At 53.4% G+C, this 23,841-nt stretch overlaps 1 protein-coding gene across 3 annotated transcripts in view; it reads left to right on the forward strand.

Annotated features, from left to right (window-relative positions):
• ABCG1 (ATP binding cassette subfamily G member 1) overlaps positions 1 to 19,393 on the forward strand; it is a 63,463-nt gene extending 44,070 nt beyond the window's left edge. For 2 of the 3 annotated variants that reach the window (XM_006071535.4, XM_044947370.2), the window contains 12 exons: positions 508 to 640; positions 3,737 to 3,787; positions 7,569 to 7,714; positions 7,866 to 7,989; positions 8,936 to 9,050; positions 12,329 to 12,513; positions 12,653 to 12,754; positions 13,791 to 13,959; positions 14,917 to 15,017; positions 15,123 to 15,281; positions 16,546 to 16,664; positions 18,582 to 19,393. In XM_006071535.4, the coding sequence (XP_006071597.1) occupies positions 508 to 640; positions 3,737 to 3,787; positions 7,569 to 7,714; positions 7,866 to 7,989; positions 8,936 to 9,050; positions 12,329 to 12,513; positions 12,653 to 12,754; positions 13,791 to 13,959; positions 14,917 to 15,017; positions 15,123 to 15,281; positions 16,546 to 16,664; positions 18,582 to 18,810 (1,633 nt within the window). In that variant the 3' untranslated portion in view covers positions 18,811 to 19,393. The remainder of the gene's footprint in view (positions 1 to 507; positions 641 to 3,736; positions 3,788 to 7,568; positions 7,715 to 7,865; positions 7,990 to 8,935; positions 9,051 to 12,328; positions 12,514 to 12,652; positions 12,755 to 13,790; positions 13,960 to 14,916; positions 15,018 to 15,122; positions 15,282 to 16,545; positions 16,665 to 18,581) is intronic. The other variant, XM_006071536.4, reaches the window with a different exon arrangement.
• The last annotated feature ends 4,448 nt before the right edge of the window (positions 19,394 to 23,841 follow it).

The following is a 23,841-nucleotide window of genomic DNA, read 5'->3' on the forward strand; positions in this document are numbered from 1 at the left end:
CCTGTCTGCTCGATCTAGTGGGTCCAGGGCCCAGACTCCCTTCTCTTTTCTGAGCTACCTGGGCCTGGGGAGCCTGTACTGGTCCCTCCCAGTCAGCATCAGATTCATGCTGCCTTTCGGGGAGTTGATATAACCGAGGCTACACACAGGATTGTTAATATGCTCATCTTATAAACCCTGCAAAGCCGGGGGCATGCATGGGGCCTCATGTCCACAGGTAGGAGCATCCATGTATTGGTTTGGTCCATAGGCACCTGTAACGAACGTGAGATCCCAGAGAGGCGCACACTTGTTCTCCCCTCCCTTTCCACACTGGGCCTTTTCTTCTTGGGGTTCCTTCCTCTGAGCATTGATCTGGGCGTCCCGGCCATGCCCAGCTTGGTGTCCCTCCTCGTCCAGTTGGATGCTGCTGGAATGGGCTGTGGTCTCCCCGCTCCCTCAGCCTTGGAGGAGGGGGAGGCGGTGCAGGAGGGGCTGGGCTGACACGTCCTCTCGCTGACCCTGCAGGGAGACCGGCATGAAGGGTGAGGTCCTCATCAACGGGCTCCCTCGGGACCTGCGCTGCTTCCGGAAGGTGTCCTGTTACATCATGCAGGATGACCTGCTGCTGCCACACCTGACCGTGCAAGAGGCCATGATGGTGAGCGTCCCGGGGCCCGCAGCCCCACACCTGGCCACCCCATCCCCTACATGAGGCGGAGCGGCGCCTGTACCCCGCCCTCCCCTGCATCTACCCCCCACCCTCCACATGAGGCGGAGAGGCACTGGCACCCCACTTTCACACAGAGTTCTGACCCCACGTGCTGTGTGGACAGCTTCACCCAAGGCAGCCCCCCAAGGCCCTGTGGACCCCGGATGGCGAAATCGAGGCCAGGTTTCTGAGAAGGTGATTAACCTGGCTGATGTGGGGGACCACTGCCAGGGTGATCTCAGTCTTAGGCCCATGGGTCGAGGGTCTTTTCTTCCCATTGGTGTTCTATGGCTTTCGCCAAAGTTCCAGGCAGTCTGGTGCCTGGATTAGGGCCCTGAGGGTCTCGTCCTCTGACTCACCTGCCTGCCAGGTGGGTATAAAGCACGTGTTTGCTGCTCACTCACTGGGTCTCAGGCCCGCACACACATAGTCCAGCAAGGTCATCAGACATGTAATCCTACACAACCACACGAGAAAGGGTGCCTTGGAGAGTTTAGCGGTTAGCCCGTGCATCTTGTACAGCGGGGTCTAGGATGGCCTGGCGTGGTCTGTACTCTTTGGGCAGACCGTGACCTAGCCTTGTGCCAGGTGAACAGGGACCACACTGACCCGCTGTGGGCTGTGGAAGCTGCTAGGGAGCCTCCCATCCAGGAAGTCAGTGGGCAGCCCTTTCCACGATGGAGCATGGGTCCGTGGGGCTGCCTGCTTCTCTGCCATCTCATCTGCGGTGCAAGGCAGTGCCTGGTCTCCAGGCCTCTCCTGGCACACTGGGGACCTTCCCAGATAGTCTACCTCGTGCTCGGGCAGTAGACGAGCATTCACCATGGATTTCCACAAGAGAGGTCTTGCCTTGCACTCCTGACACACACGGGGCCAGGCTTCCTCTCTGGGGGGTCACAGAGGGGTAGATGCCCAGCATTTTGGCTAAAGGGCAATTCTAAGGGATCCTCAGCTCAGCAGAGAGAAGCAGAGAAGGTGCTGGGTAGGTGGTCTGCCTTCTAACCTGCTGCCCCAGCAGCCCTAAGTGCCCAGCAGCCTGACCATGTAGCCCCTCGGGCCTCCAAGTGGCTGTTCTCATGGGGGCATGGGCTGCTCAGGAGGAGTTTGCAAATAGGATGGTGAGGTTGGGAAATACATGATTTCTACTTACCCTCATTGTGGATTCTCAGGATTCCCGCATTGTCGCTTCACCTTCATCCGGGGCGACCAGAGCTTCATTCCCTGGTTACTTGTTTGAGAATCTTCACTTCGATTTCTAGCTCTGTCACCGCTTTCTTTTGAAAACGAGATCTTAGACTCCTGTTGTCACCTCTGTCTTCCCCCTAACGTGTCTCCAGGTTCTGCTGGGAAATCCATTTATTTTTCAGAATTGAAGTCAATTACATTTTGATTTTGAGAACTTCATGATCCCTTTGATAAATACTGTGAAGTTAATGAGAAATGATTAACTGAGTAAATGAGTTATTCTCAGTTAATGAGGAAGGATGGGCTTCCCAGGTGGCGCTGGTGGCAAAGAACCTGCCTGCCAATGTAGGAGACATAAGACACTTGGGTTTGATCCCTGGGTCGGGAAGATCCCCTGAAGGAGGAAATGGCAACCCACTCCAGTATTCTCGCCTGGAGAATCCCATGGACAGAGGAGCCTGGCGGGCTACAGTCCATAGCGTCACAAAGAGTCAGACACAGCTGAGGCGACTTAACACACTGGCACACAATGAGAAAGGATCCCTTGTGCTCTGCAGGGTCCTGTCCCACATGTAGGGATGGTGTTGGCCACGAGCCCTTGGTGGTGCCTTTCCGTGCACCCCCAGGCAGCCTGAGACATGACACTCAGAGTCACATGGCTGGCAGCTGCTCCAGCCTGATTCTGGGAGCTCAGCCTCTTGGCCCCTCACCCCTGCATCACAGTTTCTTGAGGGGCCACTGGGCAGCCTCAGTAGCTCACCAGGTGGGCAGGTTCTGACCTCAGTGCTGTGCCGAGGAGGAGACTGAAGCCCTTGCTTCCCGAGGTCCCAGGAATCAGCAGAATGCTGGCCACGGTGATGGCTACTCAGGCCTTTGCCAGACAGGGTCAGGGGCCCCATGTGTGCTAGCAGGCGGGGTATCAAACCAAACAAGATAAATAACAAAACTAGACTCTTTGCATGTTGTTGTTCAGTCACTAAGTTGTGTCTGATTCTTTGCGACCCTGTGGACTGCAGCACACCAGGCTTACTTGTCCTCCACCGTCTCCTGGAGCTTGCTCAAACTCATGTCCATGGAGTCGGTGATTCCGTCCAACCATCTCATCCTCTGCCGCCCCCGTCTTCTGTTGTCTTCAGTCTTTCCCAGCATCAGGGTCTTTCCCAATTAACTCCCTGTGTGTGCACTTGCCAGTTTCTGTGGTGTAAGTCCTCCCACTGTGGAGAATGGTGAGCTGTCAGCGCCATCACAGGTGGCTTTGTGAAATTCCTGACAGTGATCTTGAAGCCTCCAAAGCCTGGGGAGTCCAAGCCGCTCAGTTACCCACATCTAACTTCCCTCAGGGACCAGCAGAGAATCCACGGAAATGACTGGAAGCATCCCAGGCCTCGCTGCTCTCCAGGACCTTCCTTAGTGAAGCCGAGGGAGGTGGAGAGCCTGGACCTCTGTGGGTTTCCTCTGTCATCTGGCAGCTGAGCCCCTGGGGCCACTGCTCTCTGGGACCTGCCTTAGTGAAGCTGAGGGAGGTGGAGAGCCTGGACCTCTGTGGGTTTCCTCTGTCATCTGGCAGCTGAACCCCTGGGGCCACTGCTCTCTGGGACCTTTCTTAGTGAAGCCGAGGGAGGTGGAGAGCCCGGACCTCTGTGGGTTTCCTCTGTCATCTGGCAGCTGAGCCCCTGGGGCCACTGCTCTCTGGGACCTTTCTTAGTGAAGCCGAGGGAGGTGGAGAGCCCGGACCTCTGTGGGTTTCCTCTGTCATCCAGCAGCTCAGCCCCTGGGGCTCTGGGGCCGCCGTCGCTGAGTTAGGTTGTCTTGCTGCTGGCCATCTGTTCTGACCCATACTGCTGCTTTTGTCCCCTACAGGTATCCGCACACCTCAAACTCCAGGAGAAGGACGAAGGAAGAAGGGAGATGGTAAGTGTATGCTTGGGTCACATGAAATCCACTTGGCAGTCACATGTGGAGGGGCCTCTGGGGACTGACTTGGCTTGTGGCTTGGTGCCTGGCTGTTTTTGTTGGGGGGGGTCAGTGGCATAGCAGTGTGCCCTTGGACTGGCACACGCCTCGAATGACCATGCTGCCACAAGACAGACGCAGCTCACAGATGTAGCAAGGACACGGGCTTGAGGAACCAACCTCAGGCTTAGACCCAGCCCTCTGCCCCTTTTAGTTTCTGATACACTTTATACTCCATTGTTTTTGATGAAACACTAACAGTGAAGATGGTTAGTCATCCATTTAAAAATAACCAGCCTCCACTCCTACACACTTGCAAGAAGAAATTTGGTTCTTACCTGTTATTAACCAGCCTTTTAAAAATAACACAAGCAAGTTTCTGAGATGACAGAGATCTTGTGATCCTTTTCATTGCTTTTTTGCCTCCCTGAAACCCCAGGGAGCCAAAGGGTGTTGGGTAAACAGACCCAGCGGGGAGCACCAGAAGCCCCCACTTAGTGGGGAGGCCTGGTTTATATTTATACACTGTCTAAGACAAACCCACCTCCCCTCCTCTCCACCCCATGGCTGGCACTGGTAGTTCCAGTGTAAGATGGGATTTGGTGAAATTCTACTTTTATTATATTATCCTGTCTTCCCGTGCCTGTAGGGCCACAGGCCAGCAGCAGAGAGAGCAAGATCTGTGGGGTTGGTACCAACAATGCAACTGGGCTCTTTATGTGTCCATGCAAAATGGAATGAGTTCAGTTCAGTCGATCAGTCATGTCCAGGTTTTTGTGGCCCCTAGACTGCAGCACACCAGGCTTCCCTGTCCATGACCAACTCCCGGAGCCTGCTCAAACTCATGTCCATCAAGTCGGTGATGCCATCCAACCATCTCATCCTCTGTTGTAGAAAACAGTCACAGTGTCAGAAGCAACATGACAGTTGATAGGATGTGATGGTAAAGAACCCACCTGCCAATGCAGGAAGCATAAGAAACTCGGTTCAATCCCTGGATTGGGAAGATCCCCTGGAGGAGGAATGGCAACCTTCTCCCCTATTCTTGCCTGGAGAACCCCATGAACAGAGGAGCCTGGCGGGCTACAGTCCATGGGGTCACAAAGAGTTGGACATGACTGAATGGCTGAACATGCACGCAGCACAAATGACCTTGGAGCGTGGTGTGTCTTTAGGGGCCCTCCCGTCCCTCCCTGTGCCCTCCTCTCCCAACCTCACTCTTGAGAAACCTGAGGATTCAGGTGGGAATTTGAGAGGATGAGGAAATGGCACATCCAGGGTAGGGAAGCCCAGTTTCTGTGAGGAGTGAAAACCCCTCCTTGTAGATGCTTCACATGGACTCTGGTTCTGTAGCTGAAAGGAATAAAATGGATGAACAGACCCCAAAACACAGATGTGGGGAAAAAGCATGGGAGGCATGGGTGTTTCCACCACCACTCTGTTCTGAAGGGTGAGCCTCAGACACAGGCCAGCCCCCTGGGAGGATGGGTGAGCAGATGTGGGGGTTCAGAGGGAGAACCTGCCCTGAAGTGAAGCAGAACTAAGCCCATGAGGGGACCCTTCAGGCCGGGCCTCCTGGAAACCACTGGACAACCTGAGGCCAGGCCGTCCAGCGCCTGGGACTTTTGTCCGTAGCTGCCTCCTGGAGGTGGGAAGCTGAGTGCGATGCTCTCATTACTGTCTGAGCTCCCAGAACAGATGCAATCCATGAGTAAGTGGGTGTGGGATGGTTTGCCTGCAGCGTGGTCCGGGGGATCAGCCTTTCCAGGTGGGAGAGGGAGCCGGGAGGGAGCGTTTGCTAAAGGGCGGGGGCGAGGAGCACGTGTGTGCCTCTCAGATGACTCCACAGAGGAGCACCCACAGCCAGTCCTTCAGCCCTGCACCCGCTCTGTCTGTCAAGTCTCGACCGGTCCTCCTCGTCCTCAGCAGGGTCCAGTCCCCCTTCCCCCTCAGAACCATCAGCAGGGCTGCGTGATTGTCCAAGGAGAGGACAGGCCCTGACTCATTTCCCTCCAGCCCTGTTGTGTCCCTGGGTCCTGGTTGTTTACTTCTCGAGGAAACATAAGAGACTGGAATGTTCCAGCAGGTAGTGGAATGTTGCCCACTGCACCTCATTTCCCAGAAAAGTGGCCCCAGCCTTGAGAACCCCCCGGTGAGGGGCCTTCCTCAGGAGTGAGATCTCCCAGGAGGGGACATTGTTCTTTCTGATTCACTTTAAAACAAAACCAGCCTTCAGGGCGTCACTCCTGAGAGAATCCTAGACAAGATGCCTGCATGCAAGGGAAACAGGAGGTGCTGACCTTGGCCTCCGCCTCCAGCATCCTTCCAGTGGGGCAAAGGGCAAGTAGGGAGTGGGTGGTCTTCCTCCTGAACCTTTGGACTGGATTCCTGGAGACTGCCGGAGCCATGTCATCCTGGGAAGGCCAGTGGACTGTCCACATGAGGGAAAGCGTTCCTGAAAGATGGCCTTTTCTGGGCAACCTCGCTGCGAGGTTCCGGGATGGCGTGCCTCAGTGGCTGTATGTTCTGGAAGAGGTGGTGGAGCTGGATTTAGGGCTCAGCAGGGGAAAGGCCAAGCAGGATTCAAATGCAGATCTATCTGACCTGCCTGCTTCCAGCGCATGGAGCAGTAGTGCCCTGGTCCTTCCCATCAGCGAGGCCACATTGTGTCCTGACCACGCAGAAGTAATTCAAGAGCCAGAGTGGAAATTTTCCTCCTTGAGTTCCTTCTCCTTGAGGATGACCTCATCTCCCTAGAGAAGTTGCTGGACTAGGGTCCACCTGCTACCACCATGGGCTAGGACAATGGCTCAGTGAATTCTGGCAGGACCTCTGTGGCAGGTTGTCTCGCACCCCACTGGGAGGTGAACCTGACAAGGAGGCCAGAAGGGCGGCAACTGACCTCTGCCTTCTTGTGGCCACCTCCAGAAGACACCAGGATGGACCCCGAACACTGACCGCTGTGGATGAAACTGATGAACGGTTTACACCGAACTCTTCTGACCTTCCTGAGTCCAGCTCCCTGAGTCCAGCCCGGATCAGGGATGGGACAGCCAGGGAGGGCTGAGCGCACAGTGGGCTGTTTATACCTTGGTTCCCAGGCAGCTCCCGGGGCAGTGTTGGCAGGGTCTCTAAGAGAAGCAGTGATAGCTTTAAGCAGTGTCGTTGCCTTGCTGCTGAATCAGAGGCCTTCTTTTCCCATTTACAAGCGTGGATGGAGCTCTGTCTTTCTGGGAGACCTGGCCTGTGTGGTTGAGTCCACGGGAGCCATGTGCACTAGCAATACTGTGACTCACAGCTGTCGCCGAGTGAATGCTTACCGTGTGCCAAGCGTTTCATCTGTTACGGCAGACCTCCCCTTTGTGCTGGTCAGAAACCCAGTCACTCGTCCACTTATGTGTCCATGGATCCACCCTTTCTGCAGTGTTCATCCAACACCTTCTCTGCCCTGGCCCTGAGTGAGGCTCACACATGGACGGACTTGCTAGGTTGCCAGCCAGAGGCAGGACCAGGACTCCAGCCCAGGCTGGCCTGGCCCCAGCCCTGCCTCTCAGTCTCCTGGGTCTCAGCCTCCTTAATCAGGACATCAGGCCTGGCAACGCTGGGGTGGGCCGGATGTGCGGTCCCTCCAGGTGTCTGGGAGTTGGGTGGGGAAGGGGATCAGGGTTCCATGTGGGCCTGTAGGTGACGAGGAGTGGCGGGTGGTCTCTGATGCCACTCTGCTTCTGCTGTCCCCCAGGTCAAGGAGATCCTGACGGCCCTGGGCCTTCTGTCTTGTGCCAACACGCGGACCGGCAGCCTCTCGGGCGGCCAGCGGAAGCGACTGGCCATTGCGCTGGAGCTGGTGAACAACCCTCCCGTCATGTTCTTCGATGAGCCCACCAGGTAATCAGGCCTGCCCTCCCCGCCAGCAGAAGGTGCCACCTCTCTGCCCGCCAAGGGGCTCAGGCCAGCCTGCACAGACACAACCAGGGCGCTCTGAATGAGGGGTCTGGTTGGGGCTCACAGATGTCTCACGGTGTCCCTTGACTTGCAGTGGCCTGGACAGCGCCTCCTGCTTCCAGGTTGTCTCCCTGATGAAGGGGTTGGCCCAGGGTGGCCGGTCCATCATCTGCACCATCCACCAACCCAGTGCCAAGCTCTTCGAGCTGTTCGACCAGGTACGTTAGCCCACTGTCATTGGCCTGGGTGAAACCAAATCTAGGTACTCGTGGCTTAGTTCATGAGGGTGTCTTCATTTTTGAGTGGCCTTAGGTGTTATGTTTCTTAAGACGTTGATGCCCTAAGCACTTCAGGTGGCAGGGCCAGAGGAGATAGGAAGAGCTGGCCAGTGTCCTCTCTCTAGGGTTAGTGTCCAGCCACAGGGTCTTGGATGAGTCACTGACATTACTGAGGCTTCATCAATGGCCCCCCTGATGACAGCAGGGGGACACTTGCCATACAGAATTAGATGGCAGGTTGTGATATTTGTACGGTATCATCTCTTTTATAAATCTTATGCTTTTATATCATCCTGAGCAAAAAAATGTCCCAAGGAATGCAGTGTGTATAGCTCCAAAATCTGGCCTAAGCAAGTGGTTAGCATGAGGGGAAGAAAGGCAACAAAGTGAATAATTCCTGGTCATATGATAGCTTCTGTCTTTCCTGATTTATCATTGATTTCCCTTTGAACTTTGAGTCCTTGGGAGGTAACATAAAGCTGTCCTGAGAGAGGAATTGATGGATTGATGGATGAATGGATGGATAGATAGATGGGTGGATGGTTAGATGGATGGGTGGATGTATAGATGGATGGATGGGGTGAATGGATGGGTGGATGGATGGATGAGTGGATATATAGATGGATGGATAGGTGAGTGGATGATGGGGTGAATGAATGGATTGATGGATAGATAGATGAATAGATGGATGAGTGGGTATATAGATGGATGGTTGGGTGAGTGGATGGGTGAGTGGTTAGGTGAATGGATGGATGGATAAGTGGATGGATAGATGGATGGATGGGTGAGTGAGTGGGTGAGTGGATCATTGGATGGATGGATTGAAAGTTTCTCTCCCTTTACAGAGTAAGGCAGAGTTGATGTTTTCCTTCTTACTCTTTTTCAGCTTTATGTCCTCAGTCAAGGACAGTGTGTGTACCGAGGGAAAGTCTCAAACCTTGTACCGTATTTGAGGGACTTAGGTCTGAATTGCCCAACCTACCACAACCCGGCCGATTTCGGTGAGTTGAGCCTTGACCAGCCAAAAGAGGGTCTTTTTTATTCCTAGTGGGTTTCCACTCTTACCTTTAGCCTTCAAATCAAGAATTACTTTAATATTCCACAGATAGTTCAAGTGCCGTCCTGAGGCAGAACTTTCAAGACCAAGTCAAAAGAGGTTTTCTTTCCTCCAGATGAAATACATGGGACTAGAAACAAGGGATCTGTTGTTAGGCCAAATATTTCCCAATACTTGACTGTGTGATGCTTTCAGTCTAAAGGAAGTTATTTCTAAAAAGAAATAACCTTTAACAAATTCCCCTTTGCATTGATTAATGCAGATGTTAAAATTCAACTTAAATTTTGACCAAACACAACAAATTTTGACCAAAGCAGTTTTGAACAAGACCCTGGGATCCAGAGCTTCCCTTGTACTTCAGCTGGTAAAGAATCTGCCTGCAATGCAGAAGACCTAGGTTCGATCCCTGGGTTGGGAAGATCCCCTAGAGAAGGGAAAGGCTACCCACTCCAGTATTCTGGCCTGGAGAATTCCATGGACTGTATAGTCCATGGGGTCGCAAAGAGTGGGACATGACTGAGTGACTTTCACATCACTTCACTGGGAACCCAGGACTTTCCTAGTAGCTCAGACAGTAAAGCATCCACCTGCAATGCAGGAGACCCAGGTTCAATCTCTGGGTCTGGAAAATCTCCTGCAGAAGGAAATGGCAACCGACTCTAGTATTCTCGCCTGGAAAATTCCGTGGACAGAGAAGCCTGGCGGGCTATAGTCAGTGGGATCGCACAGAGTCAGACACGACTTAGCCACTAACACCCTGGGAGCCTAGAGCCCAGGTTAATGACAGGAGTCGCTCCTCCTGATCCAGAGGCTGCAGCTTCTGTGCTTTGCAGCTCATGCTTTATGAGCTCCATGCTTAGTGCCCCCAGGGCTCCCGCTTTGGCCTTTCCTCTTGGCCGGAACCTTCCAGGGCACTGACACCAACGTCCCAAGTCACTTCCCCACCAGATCTGCCCATTGTGCAGCCTGCACGTTTGTCTGCAGATGGCAGCCCCTTTGTGTCCAGCGCCTCTGGAACCATCTCCCTGTCCTCCTGTCAGATCCACCACTTCTGCTCCCTGCTGTCCAAGTGCAAGAACTTGAAACCCCCCTTGCTTGCCTTCTTTTTCTTTTGAGCTTCGTAGTCACTAGACCACCAAGTGCTTGTACACCCCGATCCCGTCCCATTCTCCCCCTCGACTATGGTGCATGGGGTCCTGTCCTGGCCATCGTGTCCTGCTTCCCTGGGGCCCCACAAGCTGGGTGGTCTGAAACAAGAGGAAGTCATGTTTCAGACTCCGGAGGCCAGAAGTCCAGGTGTCTGCAGGGCTGGGCTCCCTCCTGAAGCTCTGGGGGAAGGTCCTTCCTGCCTCATCCAGCTTCTGGAGGCTCCAGTGGTCCTTAGCCTGTGACCCATCCCTCCAGTCCCTGCCTCTGTCTTCACGTGGCTTTTTTCTCTGTGTTTCTCTGTGTGTGTCTATATGTCACCTCCTCTTCTAATAAGGACACCAGTCATTTGATTCAGTTGTTGTTCAGTCGCTAAGTCATGTCTGACTCTCTGTGACCCCATGGACTGCAGCACCGCCAGGCTTCCCTGTCCTTTACCATCTCCTGGAGTTTGCTCAGATTCATGTCTACTGAGTTGGTGATGCCATCCAACCATCTCATCCTCTGCCGCCCCCTTCTCCATTTGCCTTCAGTTGGATTCAGGCATCCTAATCATCCTAAATCCAGGATAATTTCATCTCAAGATCCAAAACCAATTACATCTGCAAATAACCTTTTCCAAAGAAGGCCACATTCTGAGATTCCAGGTGGACATGAGTCTTTTGAGGGGGCACGCTTCAACCCACTCCATTCCTCCTTCTTGGTCTCCTGGTCATCTGCCTTCCTCACTCAGTTGTTTTACTTTCAAGCATCCAGCCCCAGCAGTTCCCCAGACCCCACCTTTCCTACACATCCTCTCCCAAGTTGTGTTCCATGAGATGCTATTGCTGGGAAATGCCTCTCTCTTTCAAGAAGGGTGCTCTGACGAAGCCAGGCCAGAGTGGGGTGAGCGGGAAGGAGATGCGGGCCAAGGGAGAGGAGGAGGAGTCTTAAGCATCCTTGATGGTGGGGATGGTCAGGTTGGCTGCATAGTCATTCAGGAGCAAGGACAGTGGGGGACAGGTGCTGCTGAACAGGGAAGGGCAGTGAGGTCCATGGCCAGCAGAGAGGTGAGGACCTATAGGGAAGCACAGATGGGAGGAGAAGGAACAGGGCACTGGGGAGAGCCCAGTGCGGGGCTCCTCAATATCATGCCTGAGGAGAGGGAGAGACGTGGGGAGAGAGGGGCTGTTTGGAGGGTGGTGGGTGTGAATGACCAGCAGAGCAGGCAGTTCTGGCTGGGTTGGTGTCATTGATCGTGACATTCTGGTGGGGCCAGGCTCTCCAGGTTTGTGATCAGATGCAGAGAGAGTTAGCTGTCCTGGCCTGGGCTCTGGAAACAGCTGGTTTTGCCAGAAAGGGTCCCTGGGGGCATTGCATTAGCAAGAATCTTACTGAGATGAAGGATCAGGTCCTACACCAGGAGGAATGGGGGAGGGTGGAGGGAGAGCACAGGTGGGAGGAGAGGAAGGAGCAGCAGGTGCCAGGGGAGGGTGGACCCCAGAGAGAAAGAGCAAGGTGGGACCTTGGACAGTCTGGGGTACAGAGGAGGCATGATACCAGGGTCAAGGAGGGTCGGTGGAGGTAATGCTCCCTGGGGATCTGAGAGGTGGAGCTTATAGTCCAAAACCTCAGCGCACCCCTCTCAGGACCCCCAGCACTTCTTCTTGGTCCCAAAGAGCTGCCTCAGTGCTCATCACTCACCCTTATCCTGGGAACTGCCTTCCCAACAGGAATCTTGCTTCCTTCTGCCCTCCTCTCAGCTCCAACTCTGATGCATGCATGCCCATGACCAGCACTCAATAAAGGCTAGACAGATGAATAAGTTAATAGATGCATGAGCTCATGACTTCTCGGGCTGTCCAACATCACAATCTGTATTTGCATTTCCAGCTTCCTGATATGATCAACGGCCTTGCTGGGCGTTGAGAAAGGAAACATTGGCCGCTAAATGATTTTTATCACACCATTAGCATCCTCACGCGGCATCTATATAATCAGTTAAAAGATTCCCACCGGATTACTGACTTTGTTGCAAAGGAAGAGGCCCACATGAGCAATGCTGGGCTGAACCCTCTGTCTCTCTCCTCTGTGCAGTCATGGAAGTCGCGTCCGGCGAGTACGGCGACCAGAACGGCCGCCTGGTGAGAGCGGTCTGGGAGGGCAAGTGTGACTCTGACTGCAGGAGAGAGCCTGGGGGCGATGCCGAGGTGAATCCTTTTATTTGGCACCGGCCCTCTGAAGAGGTAAAGCAGACAAAACGATGGAAGGGGTGGAGAAAGGTAATGCACACCCCCAGCCCCCGGGAGCGCTGCACGCCACCCTGCACGCCTGCTGCAAGAGCACTTTCCTCGGCTCAGAGGAGGGGGCGTCCGGGGGCCAGGGGGCTCACCCCTCCGCTCCCCTTTGGTGTGTCCCCAGGACTCCACTTCCATGGAAGGCTGTCACAGCTTCTCTGCCAGCTGCCTCACCCAGTTCTGCATCCTCTTCAAAAGGACTTTCCTCAGCATCATGAGGGACTCGGTAAGGCGGTGTGCAGTGGTCTCCGTGGCAACAGAAGCTGAGGGGTCACCTTTGGGTTGGTTCATCTGCTTGCGCTTTCCTTTTTCTGCATCAGTCAGTTTTCTGTGACGCCGCAGTAACAAACACTCCCCGGCTGCTAGTGGTTAGGACAGTAGTCCTGTCTGGTTCGTGTAACCTGTGGGCGGCTGTGGGTTGTGGTCCTGCCCCATGTGTCTTCTCGTCTGGGGAGCCAGAATGGAGGACCGGCTCCTTTCTAGAACGTGGCAGGGGAAAGTGTCGGAGAAACCCAATGGCAGCCCTTATAGCTTCCTGCTCCTGGTGGGGTGGCGGGTGGGTGGGTGGAGGAACCTGCCACTGGTGCTCATGTTCCATTGGCCAAGGCTGGCATCAGGGAGGGGATTCCTCCCTCTGGGAAGCCCCACCCAGCAGAGGAAGGAGTTGGTGAAGGATTGGGAATCAGAACAAGATCCAGCCTTTCGAGCGGACAATCTGACAGCCTGTGTAGGGGGTCCCCGAGTGCCCAGGAGCCTCTGGAACCCAGTTTGAAAGATAGAGCCATCCAGGCTGTGCTCTGCAAGGGTGGGTCTGTCCTGTGGCCGTTCTTTGTCTGCTTCACCACCGTTCTTGTCACTTGTCCCCTCCTCCGAAGGGACACAGTCCTGGTTTGCTATGTTGAAGGGGATTTAATGCAGGATAGAAGTTCCTTCTGCTTGAACAGCAGTTAAATGCTGCCCTGTGAGTGTGTGTGTGTGTGTGCGTGTATGCACACACACACTCACATGAGCTGGTGTAGGGTCCTGGGCTTGGTATAATGGAAGCTTAAACTAAGGGTAGTGAATGAATGGGCTTCCTGGGTGACTCGGCCATAAAGAATCCGCCTGCAATGCACAGACCTCAGGAGAAGCGGGTTGACTGCCACCTTTCTGGAGGGAAGGGGCAGAAGCCTTGACTGTCCCCTCTGGGGCCCCTGGACTCCTTGTCCTCTCACCGCCCACCTCCGAGCTTGCACACCTGAGTGTGGACCTCGTCTGCCCAGGTCCTCACGCACCTGCGGATCACGTCCCACATCGGCATCGGCCTCCTCATTGGCCTGCTCTACCTGGGGATTGGGAACGAAGCCAAGAAGGTCCTGAGCAACTCCGGCTTCCTCTTCTTCTCCATGCTCTTCCTCATGTTCGCGGCCCTCATGCCCACCGTCCTCACATGTGAGTGCCTGGTCCAGCCGGTGCCCACCCCTCCTTCCTTGTCTGCCACTAGGTCGTGGCTTGCTTGGCCACAAACATAGAGTGTCTTATTTTATTTTTTAAAATACTGTTTTCTTTGTTGACAGATGTATATATGATTGTATGTTCTGTTAGATGAGAAAATGCATACCATGTTTAAGCCAAAGGAGTGAATCACTAATGGAAGATGTGTAAGCCTGGTGGAAGGCTGAGAGATTTTAAAAGGTTTTCTAATTGGGAAGCCCTCAAATGCTACTGTGTGAGCATTACCTCATTCAGTTAAGATAGCCCTGGTGCAGCCAAATTTGTGAGCGGGTAAAGCTATTCTGGGTTGGAAAGATTCCCTGGAATAGGACATGGCAACCCGCTCCAGTATTGTTGCCTGGAGAATTCCATGGACAGAAGAGTCGGGCGGGCTACAGTCCATGGGGTCGCAAAGAGTTGAATGACTGAAGCGACTTAGCATGCAGCAATGCTGTTCTAGGTGGATTTCTGTGCAACTCTAGGCTGCTTGCAGAGCAGGCTGCCCTTGGCCGCTTCAGGGGGACAGTGTGGAAAACTTGCTTCACCAGGTCTCCCAGCCTAGACAGCTCCTCCAGCAGTGCCTCCTCCTTAAGTTGCCCTGAATTTCCAAGAGCAGTTTCTGAGGACTTGCCCGGGAAAGGCATTGCATTGTCAGTTACTCAGTGAAAACAGGTTCAGCAGGAGATACTTGGACCCATCACTACAGTGATGCCAGCATACCAGGCAGTTTCTCCAGGCAGGTGAATCATTTCATATCTTTCCATTCAAACTCCAGATATTAATACTTGAAGCACTTGAGGTTCACAGGCAGGCAGCCCAAGCTGGGGCCGCAGAGGGCCTCATGGGAGACCCCTTGTCTGAGTTCTTGGTGTGTTGTAATGTCCGAGTGACCCTTTTCACTTTCCTGCCCCCTAGTTCCTCTGGAGATGAGCGTGTTTCTCCGAGAACACCTGAATTACTGGTACAGCCTGAAGGCCTACTACCTGGCCAAGACCATGGCAGACGTGCCCTTTCAGGTGCGCGAGCACCCTGGCGTGGCGTGAGGGGGCGGGGCTCTCCAGCATCCCTGGGGGGCGGGAAGCGCGGCTTGCAGGTGAGGGTGATGGGCCCTGTGTTTCCAGATCATGTTCCCCGTGGCCTACTGCAGCATCGTGTACTGGATGACGTCCCAGCCGTCTGACGCTGTGCGCTTCGTCCTGTTCGCGGCACTGGGCACCATGACCTCCCTGGTGGCGCAGTCCCTGGGCCTGCTGATTGGAGCTGCATCCACGTCACTGCAGGTACCAGCCAAGGATGTACCATGGGGCAGACCTCGCTTCCCCACCTCCACCCATGTGGCTGGGGCTGCGGGCCCCATGGGCTCAGTACCCCGCCCCTGAGACCCCTCCTCCTGATTCTGTCCTGACTTCCCAGCCTGGCTTCAGCAGGTTGGTCAGTCAGTCCCTGGGGAAGGGATAGAGGTGTCCTGGCTGCTCAGGATTGGCAGATTGACAGCAGCAGGTGACCTTATGGGTCACGGGGCACACCAGGTGCTATTCTCACCAAGCACCTGTTTGGGGAGGAGCAGGCTGGTCTCTTGCACAAGGACGGGCTGAGTTTGTGCCCAGAGGCCAGCTGGACCTGTGATTGAACATGAGCTCATTGAGTCTAAGCACCCCCACAAGTTAGGTGCAGTCCTCCCATTTCACAGATGGGGGGACTGAGGCCCAGAGAGGCAAGGTGATTTTGTCAGAGTCACGCAGCCAGCTCTGAGGCCAAGCTCTCAATTCCTATGTTTTGTTGCCTCTGTGGGATCCACACAGCTGTTCCCCAGACAATCCCATCATACCTCACACTCCCACCTGCCCAAGCCCCTCCACATGCCCCTTCTGGACGTCTGGTGCCACCTACTCCCAGCCTGCCAAACCCACTGTGTGCACAGTTTTTGCACCTCCAGGGCTTCATGTGCTCAGGCCAGTCTGAGCCTTAGGAAACAAAGCCAGAAGCCTGGGGAGTCAGCACGCCACGGCCTTCTGCTGCCCCCTCCCCTGCTGCGTGGCCTCGTGTTCCATGTCCACGGCCTCTGAGCAGCACCTGCATCCATGGGCGGGAATGGCAGTGGTGTCCATCTCACAGCCGACAGCCGTAGAAAGTGCTGGGCCCACGCCAGCTGCTGTTGGCACCCAGGGAGTCTTACTCCTGACTCTTCCTTGCTGGGACACAGGATGTCAACTCCCCAGGCGTGTGCCTCCCACCCCCACAAGTGCCTTCATGGCCACACCAGCATCTCTCTATCCCTGCTTTTCAGGGCCTCCATGCTTTTTCAGCCTCCATCCCCTCTGCTGGGTCCAGCTGGGCCTCTGGGCAGCAACCCAGCCCCTCCTTGTGCAGGAGACCAGCCTGCTCTTCCCCAAAGGGGTGCGTCTGTGCCATCCTGGCGCTGGATGACCTGGACGACCTCTCCTGACAGCTCTGGCCCTTTCCTGGAAGCATGGGCTGTGGGCTCCGGGCCCCCTTAGGAGGAGCGGGCGGGTAGGAGTAAAGTCCTTCTGTGTCCCCTCCCAGGTGGCGACCTTCGTGGGACCCGTCACGGCCATCCCTGTGCTCCTCTTCTCAGGGTTCTTCGTCAGCTTTGACACGATCCCCACCTACTTGCAGTGGATGTCCTATGTCTCTTACGTCAGGTAGCCTGCAGGGCCCCTTAGGACTTGGGGCCTTTAGGACAAGAGAGGGAAGGGAACTGGGACAGGCAGAGGCTCACGAAAGCCCCTCCTTGGCCGTCAGCCAGATGCCGGCTGGATTCTCAGGTCATGAACCCAGATAGTATCAGTGCCTTTTTTTTCCTAGTTGTGTGTGCCTCCATGGACAGAGGAGCCTGGTAGGCTGCAGTCCATGGGGTCGCTAAGAGTCGGGCACGACTGAGCGACTTCACTTTGACTTTTCGCTTTCATGCATTGGAGAAGGAAATGGCAACCCACTCCAGTGTTCTTGCCTGGAGAATCCCAGGGACAGGGGAGCCTGATGGGCTGCCGTCTCTGGGGTCGCACAGAGTCGGACACGACTGAAGCGACTTAGCAGCAGCAGCAGCAGCACCTTCACCCTCACACACACAGACACACAGATACACACACACACTCATGGATAAAATAAACCCTAGCTACTGGTGCCCTGGAAATGTCAACCCACCCCAGTATTCTTGCCTGGAGAATCCCATGGCCAGAGGAGCATGGCACATTATGGCCCATGGGATCACAAAGAGTTGGACATGACTGAGCGACCAAGCAAGCATGCACTGGTACCCTGGACAAGCCATGGTAGCCCCATGTCCTGTGTGCTTTAGAGAGCTGCCTTGAAGAATTTCATTCCTCTCTGGAATAAACACTGCTTATAACAAGGTTCTTGTTGATCAGTCGCTAAGTCATGTCTGACTCTTTGCAGCCCCATGAACTGCAGCACACTAGGCTTCCCTGTCCTTCACCATCTCCCAGAGGTAGCTCAAATTCATGTCCACTGAGTCAGTGATGCCATCCAACCATCTCATCCTCTGCCACCCCCTTCTCCTCCTTGCCTTCAATCTTTCCCAACATCAGGGTCTTTTCCAATGAGTCAGCTCTTCACATCAGGTGGCCAGAGTATTGGAGCTTCAGCTTTAGCATCAGTCCTTAATGAACATTCAGGACTGATTTCCTTTAGGATTGACTGGTTTGATCTCGTTGAAGTCTAAGGGACTCTTAGGAGTCTTCTCCAACACCACAGTACAAGGTTTTGAGTAAGAAATCCAGTGGAGAAGAAGACATGTCTCAAATGTCCTCATATTCTTGAAGAAGACTGCTCTGGTGCCTTAGCGCTTCAGCATCAGGTTTCACGCTCTTGACTCACAGGCGCTTTGGCACCTTGGCCCTCAGCAGGCAGGGCCGGTCATTAGAGCTTATGCCCCCAGCCACAGCCATTCCACATGACACCCAGGGTCTCAAGCTGTGAACAAGCTTGTGTTTTCTAGAATGTCAATTCAGAGCCAGGTATATTATTCCCGAGAGCAAAATCAAAACAAAGCCCTTGTGCAGAGTTTCAGCAATGGTGCACCTTTCAAGACCGAGAAATCAGAGACCCATGTCTTTCTTCTCAGAATTAGCATTTTTGTTTTGATAATGCAGAGCTGGAACAGAATGAAAGGTGGTGCAGAAATGTTTTATTCAAATGCTCTGCAGGCCTTGAAAAGCTCTCAGACCTTTTATTCTATTTAACTTTTAAAAAAAAAAAGGTGTGATATCAGAAGTGATCAAAAAAAGTGTTTTTCCATTCGTGTCACCTCTGAACAATACCCACTCTTGGTTAAATTTGGGTTGTTTTTGTGTGTGTGTGTGGAGACTTTGGAGGCAAGGAAATTAGAAGACACTCGGTCAAGCTGTTGAATGGATTTATGCTAGGAAGCTGCAGAGCGGTTAAGAAGTATTCCAGGAAAAAAGACCTCCAGGGAGGGAAAGAGCCAGGCTGAGGATGCGGTGGGGGGCGGGGGAGTGGTCAGTGTACATTCCACAGACATGGGCAGAGGTAGGGATGGGGGGTCCCAAGCCCTCCTCACTCTGGCACTCCCCCCTTAGGTATGGGTTTGAGGGGGTCATCCTCTCCATCTACGGCCTCGACCGGGAGGACCTGCACTGTAACACCAACGAGACGTGCCATTTCCAGAAGTCAGAGGCTATCCTTCGAGAACTGGACGTGGAGAACGCCAAGCTCTACTTGGACTTCATTGTCCTGGGGATTTTCTTCATCTCCCTGCGTCTCATCGCCTACCTCGTGCTGAGATACAAAATCCGGGCCGAGAGGTAAAGTGCTGCAAAGCCAGAGAGAGGAACATTGGACACCGTGGCCATAGGCCACTTCCAGAACCCTTGCGGGCTCAAGGACACAGACCCGCCTGTGGAGCCTGGGGACTACGTCGGGTTGTCAGGCAGCAAACCAGTGCTGGACTTCTCCGCCCCACTGAGTTGGGTCTTCTCTCCATTACCCTTTCTAGCTATAACTAGGAAGAAGATGTAGAATGGTCTTTCTTTTTCACATGCAGAAATTTTTAAAATACAACCCCTGAGGCAGAATTTAAAACTGCCACAAAGTGGGTGACAAGAGGCTTCCTCAGCAGAATTCTTCCTTCTGACCAGGGAGCTCTGGTTCTGCACGAGGAATGTGGGCAGTTTCCCGGGGCCCCTGGGCAGTCAGATGTCCAGGGGTGGAAAGGCGAAGCCAAGAGGGACTCCATCCTGTGACTGGTATTTTCATAGTTTCATCTTTCTACAGTTTGTCTCTTTTTCCAACGAGAAGTCGTTTTCCAAGTCAAAAGTCGATCAATTTCATTCATTTCCAGAAGCTGTACCTTTTTAGTACTTGGTGAAGAAAATTATTCAGGGTAAACCTACTTCGTGGAGAGATGTGAGGGGTTTGGCTTGATCGCTGAGCTGGTCTCATTTGCAGACAGAACCTGGGAAAGACACAGGTGCTGGTTGCAGGTTGGAGGAAAACCTTGGAACCAACCATGTGCGCTAAGCCACGCAGGAATTTTTTAAAGTTGTACAGAAAGTTGTAAGGCAAATTTGGCTATCTCTTTCAAAATCTTTTATTTCCCCCGTGCTTCTTATTTTCACTTAAGCAAAATATATTGGAGTTTTTTTTTTTTCTCCTAACTTTCTGAGCACCTTAATTTTGCCTAAAAATTCTAGAAGCTCAATCCTGCTGATTTTTTACAAGCATTTTCTCTTCCCTCACTTATCACATCAACTACCTCCACTGAACCTGGGCTCAGAGAAACCCAGGTGTGAACGTGAAGGACCTGCAGGTGTAGCCCATGAAAGATGTACTAACTGCACAGGAGGGAAGATGCTGAGATTTCCTGAGAATCCAAGGCCTTGGTAAAAAACCGGCAAAAGCTTAGTGTGGCCAAGACTCTGGAGCTCCATCAAACTGTGTACTGAGAGCCATGGGAGATGCTGTCTCCCACATCTGGTTTCCATGGCAACTCAGCGGCACCATCATCTTTTCAGTCTTTCCGGATTGGAAACTTCTTTCCAATGATGCGATCACCTAAGCAAAATCCCTCTAGGGCAAGAATCATGGGCACTTCTGTAGGGTTAATGGCCTTTGAATTCCTGGCAGGAGCCTGTGTGCTTGTCAGAATCAGTGTGGCCACAGGGTAGAAGGGGGTTCAGGCCAAAGAAGGTTTCTGAAGGAAACAGAACTATTTTCCCCTTCTAGGATGCCGTGAACCTGGAATCAGGGTCTCCGAGTGAATCTGCTTTTTTGTTGTATGGAAGTTTGATAAAAAAAAAAACAACAAAGCCCTTACTGCAATGGCCTGAGATAATATCCGGGCTTCCCAAAGTGGCTCAGTAGTAAATAAACCGCCTGCCAAGCAGGAGATGTGGGTTTGATCCCAGGGTCGGGAAGATACCCTGGAGAAGGAAATGGCAACCCACTCCAGTATTCTTACCTGGAGAATCCCATGGACATAGGAGCCTGGCAGGCTATAGTCCATGAGGTCACAAAGAGTCAACACGACTGAGCAACTAAGCAACAACAAAAGATAATATCCAAGTAACTTGTTGATTTTATTTTCCTATATGGGTTTAGTTAAGAGGTGGGGAGGGGTGACGTGCTGTCTTTCACACATTGAAATTTAAACCAGGGCCACTTGCCAAGTCTAATTCTTTTAAGTAATTTCTGAATGTAATGACTTGGATCTTCCTTCGTCTGTGATTTCATTTCTTCATGTAGAAGGAAGGAGGAAACTTCGGATGAGTGATGTGCTGCCTTTCTGGTTGTCAGTATAGGTGAGAATGTAAGTCCAGAGAATCTCTGATCCATGGGGTTGAGGAGAAGAAGGGGCTCCACTGTGTTCTAACCCCCGTGGCTCCTCAGAAGCATCAGGGCCTGGCTTTGCTGACCAGCCCATCTTGGGAGCCTTTCGCCTCTGTCTGTAGTACCTCAGACCTCCCTTTCACCTACTCTTACTGAGTATCAGCTTGAGAATTAAATGCTTCCAAAGCTTCGTATGGGTGACATGGGAAGGAAAGACACCAGGTACACATTTTACAAAGATGCTGGAATCTGATTAAGTCACCTTGGGAGAGGGCTCTTCCGGACCAAGAAACAGGACTTAAGCTTTTAGGTAAAAACTCATCCTAGAGATCCACAGAAAGGTCATTTTCCCACCTGAGAAAGGTCAGGGGCAGGCCAGTGCATGAGGTAGAAAGGCCTCCGGTGGGTTCACGGCTGAACATTCCCCCGTGTGCCTAGCATCCATTGTTCCTCACTGGGTGGCCCGGCTGTGTGCCTAACCAGCTCCTCTGCTCGGGCCTCACTCACTAACGTGTGTTGACTCCCCCTCACCACCACCCGCCCCCCCGCATGCTTGGTGCAGCCAGAGCACCGAGGCTGGGGAGGCTCAGTGAGGCCCCGGGCCCGAGGGCCAGGAGAGAGCCAAGTCTGACCCCAAATGCTCTATTACTTTGCTCTGCCCTCTTGCCTCCTGTTCTCAGTGTGTGAATGGACTCGAAAGTGCTTTTCAAGGTGTAAAGTGCGAAACGAGGATAGTTCTGGACTTGCTGTCACCGTGCAGACCATGGGGATGGGGGGCAGCCTGCTCCTCTTTCCTCAGTTGCCTTTTGTAGTGGAGTCCCGAGCTGGCCTGGGGACCCAGCTTCTTACCCCTACCCCGCCCACCCACCCACCCTGTCTCAGTGGAGAGGTGCCTTCCTCTGTCCGTGCCTGGCTGTAGCTTCCTAACGCAGCCTGCCTGTGTGTTGGCTGGGGTCCGAGAGGGTCCAGTGTGTGTGTGCCTACAAGTGTGTGCACACACGCGCAGGGGCATGCGCCAGCTCGCTCCAGGTGTGTATCTCACAGTATTATCTGTGGTGTCTGTAAATCTTTACTTGTCTTTTACTCCAAGAAGCAAAGTGAAAATTCCCCGACTTCACACCTGCCGAGCAGATGGTGAAGCATAGTCAGAACCAACTCAGTCTTTCAGCAAATGCCGGCTTGATCAGCGTGTGGCAGAAAGCAAACCCAAACGACCCAGCTGGGCGGAGGGAGGTGCAGTGTGTATGGCCATCAAGTTAGAGGCTCTGAAGAAATAAGACCACTAATAAAATATTTTATAACTTTTCACTTGTGTTCAGTGTTAAATGCTTCAGACTCAAAATACTGGGCTTGGATCTGACTCGGTAAAGGGGAGGGGTCTTTGTTTGTATTTGGAATTACCCTTGCTGACGTCCAGCAGAGGTTCTGGTTCATTCCTCAGTGGTCCCATCTAATGCCTGATTGTAAATAGTCTCCTTTCTCTCAGTAACTTTCGTGTTTCATGTTGAACTGTCTTAAAGTTCTGTTTTTCTCCTCTGTGTTCCAGCCTCCTCACCTATCTCTTCCCCACCCTCTTGTTAATGTGAGCCAGGGCTTTAGAAAGTGCCGACAGCCCAGATTCACAGGGACCAGTGAGCCTCCCTTGCGATGGTCCCAGGGGACAGGGACCGTGGAAGCTGGTGTAGGGTGTTGCTCAGCTCCCTGGTTTCGGTCTGTAAATACACCCAGAGCCACACTTTTCAGGGAAGCGTGTTTAGGGCTCGTTGTCATCATGGGCTTGCCTCTCTCCTTGGGGACACAGAGGATGGAGCCAGGCAAGTCCCAGGATGGGCCGTCCCTGCGTTTCTGCTAAGTGCCCGGAGAGTGTGTGCAGACACTGGAGAGCTCCCTGGAGTGGGGCAGGCTTGAGAGCCTCCCTCTGCTTCCTCTCTGCACCCCAGCTGCCCTGCGGATCCCACCCTTCTTCTCTGCAGCTTCCATTTAAGGTCTGGTCCTTCCGGTCCCTGCACTTGACCTCCTGCCTCAGGGAAATGCCCCGGAGACAATCGCCTTCTGCAAAAACAGGTGTTTCTGATGTCCCTATTGGGGGTCCCCCTGGGACCAGAAATGGGGGAGCCCCACACCCTCCCTGTGGAGTCCACTTTTCCCACCTGCAGGCTCCATGCAGCCTGGGCTGAAAATCCCACTTTCTGGGCAGGAAGTCGGCATGCAGTTGAAGCATTCAGGCATGTCCTTCTGAGGCTCGGCCCAGGTTTTCTGACAGCTGTTACATGTCCTCCCCCACTTCTTCTTCCCATCTTTGAGGAAATGAAGGTTTAGCATTAGCTTCATTTTTGTTATCTCTGAACGCATCAGCGTGGAATCAGTCCTCAAACAGGCATTCACTGTGGCCTATAACAGTGGTCCTGAGGCCAGCCAATGAAGCCAGGTTTCTACAGACGACTCAAGTGAATTCAGGCCAGACTTAGAGCCCCTGACACCTCCCTGTTCTTAAAATAGGCCTTTAACATCAGAGGAGAAGGTGCACTGGCTACCATCTTCCAGCCAGCCAAGTGGTCATCACGGGAGGGGCACAGCCTCAGGGCTTTTCCACGATGTAAAGCTGCAGAGAAAGGACAGAAGCACAGAAGTGTGTCCTTGTTTGCTCACAGGCCAGACAGAGCCTGTCAGCTGGGTCTGGGCCCCACTTTGGGAGGGAAGATGGGCTGTGAGTATACAGTGGGAAGGCCAGACCCAACCAGTCTGCTCCCCATTCCCACGGAGACACCCCCAAACCAAGGATAGGGCCACAAGTACGTGTGAATTTCTCCCTGGGGCTCATGGTCTTAACCAGATGTTGGAAACAGCCAGAGCCCAAGCCACACAAGTGGAAAAGAGCAAAGCAGAAAACGGCTACAGTCAGCCGAAGTTCTGTCTCCATGGCCCGCACCCTCTGCTTGGGGTGTCTATAAATATGAGCGAGAACCCTGCACATGCATTTAACTGTGGCCCCGATTTTGTGTACAGTTAAAT

This window comes from Bubalus bubalis, chromosome 1 (genome assembly GCF_019923935.1).
Source record: "Bubalus bubalis isolate 160015118507 breed Murrah chromosome 1, NDDB_SH_1, whole genome shotgun sequence".
Lineage (NCBI taxonomy): Eukaryota > Metazoa > Chordata > Mammalia > Artiodactyla > Bovidae > Bubalus > Bubalus bubalis.